Consider the following 11,559-nt stretch of genomic DNA (forward strand, 5'->3'; position numbering starts at 1 on the left):
ATCTGAAAGCTTCGGCAGACTTCGGTGGTCTTCTATTTATATCTCGATTCCCATTTGAATGAAATGGAAGAAATTGGCGAATTTAATGTTTCACGTGATTCTTAATTTCATGTATGAGTCGATTTTGATGTTATGTTTTTCAGTTTTACATAATATGCAGAATGGATATTAATACTATTATAATTAAAAATTTGTCATAAGGACAACCGCAGGATTTCGCCGGGAGCGGGTGCTAATCTGAAAAATTGCACCCGCTTCCAGCGGAATCGCGGTAACATTTCAGCCATAACGACGTCTCGCAACCGTGAGATAGGTGGTATATATATATATATATTTATATATATATATGTGTGTGTGTGTATATTTCGAGTCAGCTGTATCAATTATAATGATTTAAAGTTTATCTTAAAATATATTTTATGGAATATGATATTTTTTATAAATGGGCCGGTGAAATTCTGTTCGTCTAATTTTGTTTGCCAATTGCAGATCACAAAAATAAAAATAAAAACTAAATAATCTTAAAGAACTATATATAGACAATATATAGAATGAAAATTATAATTAATAATTTTAGAATTAGGGGAAAATATATGAAACCGTAATATAAATTACTCATCGACTTATATTTGTGGTATTTATTAAAACAACCAAGTTTTGCAAAGATATAAATGTAAAAATGTTTTAATTGGCAATTTACTTTCAATCCAAATGGTTCTTGCCCAAGTTAAGTTTACAATCAGTGCGCCTCGAAGGTGTGCCGAGAGTTGCTTACAGCGCTCCAAGTGGCTCTTGGCAAACTATATCGATCGGTGCTTTCTACGAGGAGCGGTGGGTAGAGGGGAAGGGACTTTTTTCGCCGGACGCGCCATCTATATTTATGGCGGACAACTAAGCCCGCGCCGCATCTACGTTTATAATATCTTTGGTTAGACTCCTTATACGGATTTCATATAAGTTTTTCAATTTTCTTATAAATTTCAAATACCACTATTCATACGAGTCTACCTCTAACTGCATCTTTGAAAATGAATCTGTATAATATTAGATCACTGCAAGAAATTCCTTATAAGTAAATAAAGTACCAAAGAAAAAACAATATAGTGCGTCACACAGATATAATTGTATATAAGTGCAACAAGTTCATGCTAAAAATATTTTTCATTAAAAATAAACACTCTTAAAATACTTGGAAGATAAAACATTTTTTTTAATATGTTGAAAATGTAAAAAGTGGAGAGAGAAGTTTTTATTAAATATAAACTGAAAAAAGCTTAAAAAATATATAGTATTTAAAAAAATAGTCTTACAAGTGAAAACTTTTAAGCAAAATATGTGAAGCTAAATTATTAAAAATCAGAGTACATCAACATGATCAACTGCAAATTTAAATGTTCTCATTTGAACAATTTAAAGTCTAACATTACAAACTGAGTCACTTGAATCTTGAATCCGTGTATAGAAGTGTTGTTCTATCTGATTTTTTCTCATTTTTTAATTATAACGGTCCCAGTAATCGTCAAACTTGGTTATAATTTGAAGATATTGTTAAAAAATATGTAAAATGTAACATTTGATGATAAAAACAACTTACTTTTAGTTTATTCTACATAGAATAAAGTTCACACTCATTTAAATTGAATAAAAAGAAGGAAAGCTGGCATCACGATTTCCGGGATGTTTACCTTATTTGACTATTTTCAAACTCGACTATTTCCAATTTTAATACAATTTTAAAGCTAAAATAATTTTTCACTTTATCTATATAAAATAAAATATTTTTAATATTAGAAATATTTCAAAGGCATATACTTGAACTACTTTTAATTTGGGTCGTGCAGAATATTTGGATCAACGCTCGAAAACGCGTGCCTTCACTCAAGCATGCGCGTTTGCACATGAGTGGCTTTTGAACTTGTGAAACGGCAAGAGGAACAAATTATGATGATTTTACGATTAGTTACATAATAAAAATGATTACAATATCAAACTATAATTATTATAATATTACATAATATTAAAAATATATAACAATTTTTAATTACCCATAAAAAAGGTCTTCTTCTGAAGAAATGCGAGAAATATCTGTAAAATAAATCTGAAAAATTCGTTCAAGATTAAAGAAAAATTAGTAAAAGGACTTATTCACTCATTTTGAAGGGAATATACGTGAATATAAAAACACATATTCAACTGGAAAAACATTTATAGATTTTCATGATTAGGAAGACTGGTATTAAAAAAAAACTAATTAATTAATATTAATTAAACTTTTTTAAAAAACCTGATTTTAGGGATAATTTTCCCTGTTATTATATTGTTTCCATCCAAATTTATTGCAATATAACTTGAACGAACATAAAATTATTGAAAATGATAGAAAACATACTTTAAAAAAATGTATTTATTATATTAAACAATTTTCCTATTATACAAGTTCTATAAAATAATTTTTATCAATACTCAGGGAATCATTGCATTGCTTGCATATTTGAAACTGATTTATTCACAATAAGAGAATAGTATACCATTAAAAGACAATACGTTTTATTAACGTTGAAAACTTTGTTCCAATGATCAAGTTTGCCATGGTCTACCCGACTTATTTAAAATAAAGTAACTTTTGCATTTACAATTGAAAATAACTTAAACGATTATATGCTTTAGACCAAATCTATAAAGGCTTATTGGTTGTAAATTTGATTGATGTAATGTAATGTTGCTATGCAAGGTTATGTTATTTAAGGTTGATTTATTTTGTAAATAAATCAAGAAACGAAATGCTGTATAATTGCGCGCAATGTTATATCTATCGTGATGTACAGTGTACGGTAACGTGGACATGAAGAGTTCGAACCGCTTGAACTCTTCCGGTCTCACTGGTTGAGCGTGAGTTGTAAATTACACCTTTAAAAAAATATTTCCATTGTACAAAAGCATAAAAACTTTTTTATTTCACTTACAGGAATATATTTTCTTTTATTGCGCGATAAGGACATCAAAACCGGATAAGAATAAAAAAACACTGCAACTGACAAAACAACTTTTCTGTAGACATTTGACAATTTCTGAAATACTCATTTCAGGGCTGAATATTTTATCTCTTATTGTTACATTATATTAGAAAAATGAAACTCATTATAATTGTCAATTTTAACTATAAAAACTTAGTTTATTTCATTAAAAAATTTAACAATATTAAAAATTCCTGTGCGTTTTTAAGATTTTCCACTGACGGAAAAACCAAGGTGTGAGCGGTCTCGGGCAGCTGCCTGCCTGCGCCGGGCAGAGGTGTGACAGTACCTTCAGGAGAGAGCGAAGACTCACGAAATCTTCCCTCTCCACTGACCACTACATTATCACGCATATAGCTGGGTCGTAGATGCGGCTCACGCGGAACGCGGATATATGGTGGTGAGTGGTGGGAGGTGTTCCACGGAATCTCGAGCTCTCGAGTGAACGCCGGATTTCTCGGGTATCTAACAACTCATATATTCGATAGTTTGATTAAAAAGAGCAAATCAAAAGCTTATTCTAATACAATATGCTTTTTCTTTTGTTTCTCATAAACTACACATTCCGAATTTCGCGCTCGTTTCCCTTAATACTTCGAGCGTTCGTGGAGGGCGCTAAATGCTTTTTAATAAACTTGTATCTCCCTGTTTTAATGTTATTTTTTTTTTAACCTCTTTTGATTTGATAAATAGAAAAATATATTTTTATTTTTCACAAAATAATTTTTTTAACTCTCTTCGTTTTTTTTTTAATTCAAAATTTCAAACTCTTTTTGATGCATTACAATAATAAATTTATATTTACCTAAACAGATTTCAAACTGCATTCATAGTGCACGCATGTAGGCTTCGGTTAGTTTGGAATTCAGTCACAGGATAATTGTACACATGCTGACATTGGCGATGCATTGTGCACACACTAAAGGCGCATTCACAGAATGTACTTCGATGTAGTGCATTTTTGCAAGCATTTCGTGCGCGCATCGAAATGCACGAAACGTGCGCGTACGAATTTTTATCTGGGACACCTACACGGTCGATGCACAGGGCAGCCTCGTATCTTGTATAAAAATGTTTGGTAACAAAAATTGTTTAAGTCCCAGACACGAAGATATTTTCATCCACCTTTGTTAATTTTTTCTCACAAGTGAGATACAATACACTGTTTAGTATATAAGGACGATTCAAATCTATACTTTCGACGTTGTGCTTGCGAGTCGTCGGTTATAGCTATATAGTTTTATGTGCGTGTGAGTCATATAGCAATAGGTTTATTAATGCATGCGCATTTATATTTTAGCTTTGTAAAATGCTAACATTAAAATGATACGTATATGAAGCATATTACTCCGTGGGTTTAATGTGAATGTTTGTACAAATTATACATACATTAACGCGATATTATTTTTTGTATTCTGTGACGCACGGCTTCTTAAATTTTCATGACCGTGATCGTAAATTGTCTTGCACTTTCGGGGCATTCTCTTGAGCTGCACCTTGTATTATACTGACAGCTTTGGTATACAGTCCAGTCCATGCGAAATACTCTCCTGTGCTTTTAGGAAAATATACCTATCATTTCTCATAAATCCCTTCACAGCTCGTTTGATTTTCGTGCAATTCCTTTTCAGTGCTGCACGTGAAAATTGACTGAAACGCCACTATATCTAAATTTCACCACAAATTTCGGCAACGATTACCGATCAAATTTTCTCTGTGTGTATATTATTTCAAGTAGAAACAGCGATGTGACCAGGGGGGCATAGGGGCTCAAGCCTCCCACCCTGAAACTAAGTATTTTTATTATCCAATTCCCTTTTCCCCCACTCTTTGCCTATACGTAAACCCCAAGACCCATCCGAAAAAAAATCGGAGCCCCCCCCCCCTCTAACAACATTCTGCCTACGCCGCTGAGTACAAACAATTTTAAAAAGTATATAATCAACTTTACAAAAAAAAAACATATAATACTCAGTACTTTTTACGTTTGTACTCTATGCATTTATTATACTATTGTTACTCTATTCCTAATACACAAACTGTGCAATCAATATTAAAATGTACGTGTAAAGTTTCTAATTATAAAAATAATTTTTAAGGACGATATTCCCACCTTTAAGAATACATATAATTTCGTTCTGATAAGTTCAAGAATAACAAAATTACTTAACCGACATTGAAATTATTTTTTCCCTCAAAAAAGCACATTAGTTATAATTTATTTATATAATAATTATACTCATGATAAATATAACTTTAGGCGATTTTGAAAATCTATTTTTCCTTTTAATATCCACAGTCTACATAGAATACAAGATTGGAATTCTTGTGGAATATATTTAAAAAAAAGACAATATATTCATAATGTCATTAAAAACATGTTGTTTTTTAATTATTGTTTGAATTTAAAGAGTAATTTATAACAAAAATCGAGTTAATTCTGTGATACGCACACTTAGCGTTTAACTTGGTTCAAATTTGTCGCGGGACGATCGTTTAGAAATGGACGGCGTTGTACATTTTTCTTGATTGGTTGACTGTTTTAATTACGTATAGCGAGACCATGGTTTTTCGGATCATGCAATGTAGTTATAATAAATATTTACATATCGCAAACATGAAATAGTTCGGCACCGTAAAAACGTTTCGAACGGAAATTAAGTGGAGATAAATATCAAAATGTTACAAAAGGATACAGCAACACTTTGTACATATACGGCTGGGAAACGAAGTCTTGTAAATATCATTATATCATTACTACTTATCTTCAACTGGACTATCGTACGCGCACGCCGTGCAACAACTTTTTTATTGAGTATTCTACACGGACCATGGACATAGGAAACACGGGACTAGGCATGCTATCCGAACTTGGTGAGCGGGGTTGAGTTCACGGGAAGGGGGAGATTTCCATGAGTAGGAAGGGCCGCCATCTTACGACGTGCCACTTGATTATGCGCACGAGCGTTTTGGGCCGACAAACTGAAAGAAAATTGAAACATGTGGGAGCTGCCATGTTTGTCGTGGGACATCAAAAGATGGCAAACCTCCCCCCTCATTGCATCAGCCCTGCAATCGCATTCCTAGTCCCGTGTTTCCTATGTCCATGGCACGGACATATAGTATTATAACATTACGTCACACTCGGTCGGTAACGTCGAAGTCTATATGGTCTTATCAATTGGTGGACTGCAAAGCATTGATTACATAGGGGTTTCACTCAATTAATTTTTTTAGATGAAAGTAAGTGAAAAATCGTGATTTCAATTAGCTTTTCTGATAGAAAAGCCATTTCTTTAATTATTGTTGGCAATTTTAGAAAGTATGCGATTTGCACAATCCTTCAGGAAACAATATAAAGTGCCTTAATTCAGGTTATCAGATACTGAGAGCGAAATGCGTGTAGAGCGAAAAATCCGCTCCTCGCCAGCTCTTCTCCTGTTTCTATTTTCTCAGCGTTACGAGCGAGGATGCTTTATGCGAGAACGGAGACTGAGTGGCCGAGAGTCCACCGGGAAACTCGACGTTGCCAGATGCGAGATTCTTCGTGAACGGGCGAATGCGGCGAAGCTCGCCGATCAGGACCGCAGGCAGAAATCATTTCGAGTTTATCACTAGCGAGCACCTACTCTTATCAAATATGCGTTATTCGATATCTGAACCGTTCCCAGATCCATATGCTGAATTATAACGAGTTGGAGCAGAGTATTTATTCGGGGCGCTCATATAGCAGAATAGAGCTCAGTATCTCTGGTGGGCCGCACGCGGCGCCCCCTGCTGTTTTTTTCAAAGGGTAGTTGAGTTAAGTTGAAGGCCCATATATAGCTGTATGTAAACACGCGAAAAATGAAATGAAATAATTCATAAAATCTATTATAAAAAGTGGTTATGATAATTCAAAGTGGTTTTCAAGCAGTAAAGCTTGATATTTTTCGAAAAGAAAGCATTGCTAAAGTCATAGGTTTAGTAAAAAGTTGCCATGTGAGCAATGTGGTCGAGCTAATCGATGGAAGTTTTCGTAGAATTTGTGGAATTGTTTTGCGAGAAACTGAAGGTGCAGAAAGTACGAAAAATAGGGCTAATTTTTACAATCTTACGATCAAGGTAAGAAAAATTACTTATTCATTGTCATACTTAATCTAAAAATTGCATCATTTTAGCGGAAGCATTTAATACAAATTTCGACACTACGTGGGAATCTAAGTTACTTTAAATCACATTAAAATCTATTGAATTGCATTAAAAGCTAATAAATACCATTTAAATTCGTTCAAATGCCTTTACTGATTTCCGTTTAAGTGTTGAACTTATCTTTATTTCAAATCAGAATGTACGTTAGGTTCCATGGTGTTCCACTGAATTTAATTGAACTTTATTTACGTTGCATTATATTAAATTACGTTGAAGTTGCAACTACTTATTTACAGAGTCTATACAAACTTCAAACAATTTTGAATAATTTTTTTCATAGATTTTTTTTCGAATTATATTAAATTTGATTGAATTCCATTAAACTCTACTAAATTTTATTGCATTCCATTAAATTCATTTTTTCAATTCTATTTTTTCATTTATTTTCTATAAAACGCGCATATTATTGTTTTAAAAACTGTTTATTCTCAGGAAATTATACAGGATGGATACGTTAAGGCTTACATACATGGCGATTAGAATGCTACCCGAATTGCACAACATCAGGGGAGAAGCCAATATACAGGGGTATTTTCATATTTCGCACCTTCAAAATTGCATTAGGATCAGCCATTCGGTCAAGTCCGTGCATCTTCGGATCAAGCTTATCATAGTTTCCAAGATTGCGTTCGAAACTTCAAATGGATACAAGTGTCAAAACAATATAGGTTATGTTACATAGTAATTAAAAATAATACAAGTGTTTAATTAATAATGAAGTGGGACCTGTGGACTGAGAAGTAAACGTCAGTATTCTTCTGTACCAATAATATTATGGAATGGTTGCTGACTGACAAATACTATAAAATGGTAATAATATTTTGCGATTTTAGTGGGTGAAAAGTGAATTGTGTTTAACGCTTATTTGCGGCATAAAAAAGGTATGTTATAAATAGACAGGATATGTTTTAAATCAAGCGAATAAAATATTACATGCGAAAACTTTAAATTGACATTACCTACAATTGACATTACTTACAGCGATTTGAGTGAAAAGGTGAATCCGAACATAACCTCGAAATAATGACAGATCGGCCCGGCATGTTTATTATACTTTCTATTCCCTACCGAAAGAAATCTCTGAGTTTTCTGTAGCAAAATAGCTTGGCCCATTTGAGTCTATAAACAAAGTCGATTTGAAACAAAATAGTCTCGGAGATAGTTTGAGAGATTTGGGTCCTTTTCAAGATCCTTTTAGTGGTCGTTTTAAGAGTGGTGCGACGGTAATATAATGTTCCTTTTGTATTCGTCACGTACCGGGCGGGCACATTTATTTACAGTAGTTGGTCGTGGCTAATCCGCTCTCCCTTTTTAAATTTTTCTTCATATTATTAACACTTTTTTTTAATTGATGAATTTTCCAATTATACTAATTTATAATTATAACTTATATACTGATATACAATTTTCTAGTTGAATTAAAAAATGTTGTCTTTTTTTGGCGTATCTCATTCCATTTACGACAAACGTTTTATTAATTCCAATTTTAAGCATTAAAAAAAAAGTTAGATATCTGAAGTAATCGAAACCCGTAAATTCCGAATTATTATGTTTTAGGCTGTTAACTATGAAATTAAAAAAATTTACTTCTAAATTTTAATCCTAAAGCTTAAGAAAGGACACTTGACTGTCGGCTACTCTATTGAGATAGCCTCTATGCATGTTATTTATGATCGTATTCTTATTTCAATGAACATTATTGGAAAACCGTGATCTCTAGACCTTATCCCAAAACTGGGGACTGATCCGCCTAAAATTAATTCTAATTCAATCTGATGGTATAGAGGTGTATCAAAAAAATATCGCGAAGAAATTAAACTTTCCTGAATTTTTATTAATAAAATATTCAGGGATTTCTTTGTATTTTATAAAATATTTTCTCTAGAACTCATCATAAAATTTGGTTTGATCAACCAACAAAATAAATTAGAGACTCGTTGGTGATAAAATTGTAACAAAAATTAATCTAGACAAAATATTTTATGCAAGATTTGTTATTCCAATTTTTTTTTAGAAATTATTCAATCTTCGAAAAATGCTTTCTCTGGATCTGATTTCCAAACTGGCATTCAATCAGCCTCTAAAATTAATTTTCATAAAATCCGATGGTATAGGTTTGTCAAAAAGATATGTTGACGAAATTTAACTTGCCTGAATTATAATCAATAAAATATTTAGAGATTTTTTTGTATTCTAGAAAATGTTTTCTCTGGACCTCATCCTAAAATTTGGTTTAGTCAAACAATAAAATAAATTCGAGACTTCTTGGTGATAGATTTGTATCAGAAATGAATCTAGACAAACTATTTTAGGTCAGAATTGTTATTCCAATTTTTTTAGAAACTATTCTATTTTCGTAATTGCTATCTCTGGATCTGATTTCCAAACTGGCGTTCAATCAGCCTCTAAAATTAATTCTAATTCAATCTGATGGTATAGGTTTGTCAAAAAGATATCTTGAAGAAATTCAACTTGCCTGAATTTTAATTAATAAAATATTTAGGGTTTTTTTTATTTTAGAAAATGTTTTCTCTGGACCGCACCCTAAAATTTGATTTAGTCAACGAATAAAATTTAGACTCGTTAGTGATAGAATTGTATCAGAAATAAATCTAGACAAAATATTTTAGGTCAGAATGGTTATTCCAATTTTTCAGAAATTATTCTATTTTCGGAATTGCTATCTATGGATCTGATTTCCAAACTGGCATTCAATCAGCCTCTAAAATTAATTCTAATTCATTTTGATGGCATAGGTTTGTCAAAAAGATATCTTGAAGAAATTCAACTTGACTGAATGTTGATTAATAAAATATTTAGGGATTTTTTTGTATTTTAGAAAATGTTTTCACTGGACCTCATCCTAAAATTTGAATTAGCCTACCAATAAAATAAATTAGAGACTCGTTGGTGATAGATTTGTGTCAGAAATAAATCTAGATAAAATATTTCAGGTCAGAATTGTTATTCCCATTTTTTTTAGAAATTATCCTATCTTCGAAAAATGCTATGTCTGGATCTGATTTCTAAACTGGCATTCAATTAGCCACGAGAATTAATTCCAATTCAATCTGATGGTATAGGCTTGTCAAAAAGACATCTTGAAGAAATTCAACTTGCCTGAATGTTAATTAATACAATATTTAAGGATTTTTTTTGTATTTTAGAAAATGTTTTCTCTGGTCCTCATCCTAACACTTGATTTAGTCGACGAATAAAATTTAGAGACTCGTAAGTGATAGTTTTGTATCAGAAATAAATCTAGACAAAATATTTTAGGCCAGAATTGTTATTCCAATTTTTTAGAAATTATTCTATTTTCGAAATTGCTGTCTCTGGATCTGATTTCCAAAATGGCATTCAATCAGCCTCTAAAATTAATTCTAATTCATTTTGATGGTATAGCTTTGTCAAAAAAATATGTTGAAGAAATTTCACCTTCCTGAATTTTAATTAATAAAATATTTAGGGATTTTTTTGTATTTTAGAAAATGTTTTCTCTGGACCTCATCCTAAAGTTTGGTTTAGTCAACCAATATAATAAATTAGAGTCTCCTTGGTGATAGATTTGTATCAGAAATAAATCTAGACAAAATATTTTAGGCCAGAAGTGTTATTCCAATTTTTTAGAAATTATTATATTTTCGAAATTGCTATCTCTGGATCTGATTTCCAAACTGGCGTTCAATCAGCCTCTAAAATTAATTTAAATTCAATCTGATGGTATAGGTTTGTCAAAAAGATATGTTGAGGAAATTTCACTTGCCTGAATTTTAATCCGTAAAATATGTAGGAATTTTTTTGTATTTTAGAAAATGTTTTCGCTGGACCTCATCCTAAAATTTTATTTGGTCAACCAATAAAATAAATTAGAGACTCCTTGGTAATGGATTTATATCAGAAATAAGTTTAGACAAAATATTTTAGGCCAAAATTGTTATTCCAATTTTCTTAGAAATAATTCTATTTTCGAAATTGGTATCTCCGGATCTGATTTCCAAACTGGCGTTCAATTAGCCTCTAAAATTAGTACAAATCAATTTGATGGTATAGGTTTATCAAAAAGAAATGTTAAAGAAATTTCACTTTCCTGGATTTTAATCAATAAAATATTTAGGGATTTATTTGTATTTTAGAAAATATTTTCTTGGGACCTCATCCTAAAATTTGGTTTAGTCTACCAATAAAATATATTAAAGGCTCCTTGGTGATAGACTTGTATCCGAAATAAATTTAGACAAAATATTTTAGCCCAGAATTGTTATTCCAATTTTTTAGAAATTATACTATTTTCGAAATTGCTATCTCTTGATCTGATTTCCAAACTGACGTTCAATCGGCCTCCAAAATTATT

General features: G+C 31.7%; 1 protein-coding gene across 5 annotated transcripts in view; it reads left to right on the plus strand.

The window, feature by feature from the left end:
• LOC117177709 overlaps positions 1–11,559 on the plus strand; it is a 171,184-nt gene that overhangs the window by 129,172 nt on the left and 30,453 nt on the right. Inside the window, exon 1 of one of the 5 annotated variants that reach the window (XM_033368583.1) lies at positions 5,592–5,750. The exons of 2 other annotated variants lie outside the window; for them this stretch is intronic. In XM_033368583.1, coding sequence (XP_033224474.1) covers positions 5,694–5,750 — 57 coding nt within the window. In that variant the 5' untranslated portion in view covers positions 5,592–5,693. Of the gene's footprint in view, positions 1–5,591; positions 5,751–6,121; positions 6,258–6,794; positions 7,119–11,559 lie in introns of those variants that run through there. 2 more of the 5 variants (XM_033368585.1, XM_033368582.1) reach the window with 2 other exon arrangements.

The sequence above is a fragment of the Belonocnema kinseyi genome, chromosome 8, assembly GCF_010883055.1.
Source record: "Belonocnema kinseyi isolate 2016_QV_RU_SX_M_011 chromosome 8, B_treatae_v1, whole genome shotgun sequence".
Lineage (NCBI taxonomy): Eukaryota > Metazoa > Arthropoda > Insecta > Hymenoptera > Cynipidae > Belonocnema > Belonocnema kinseyi.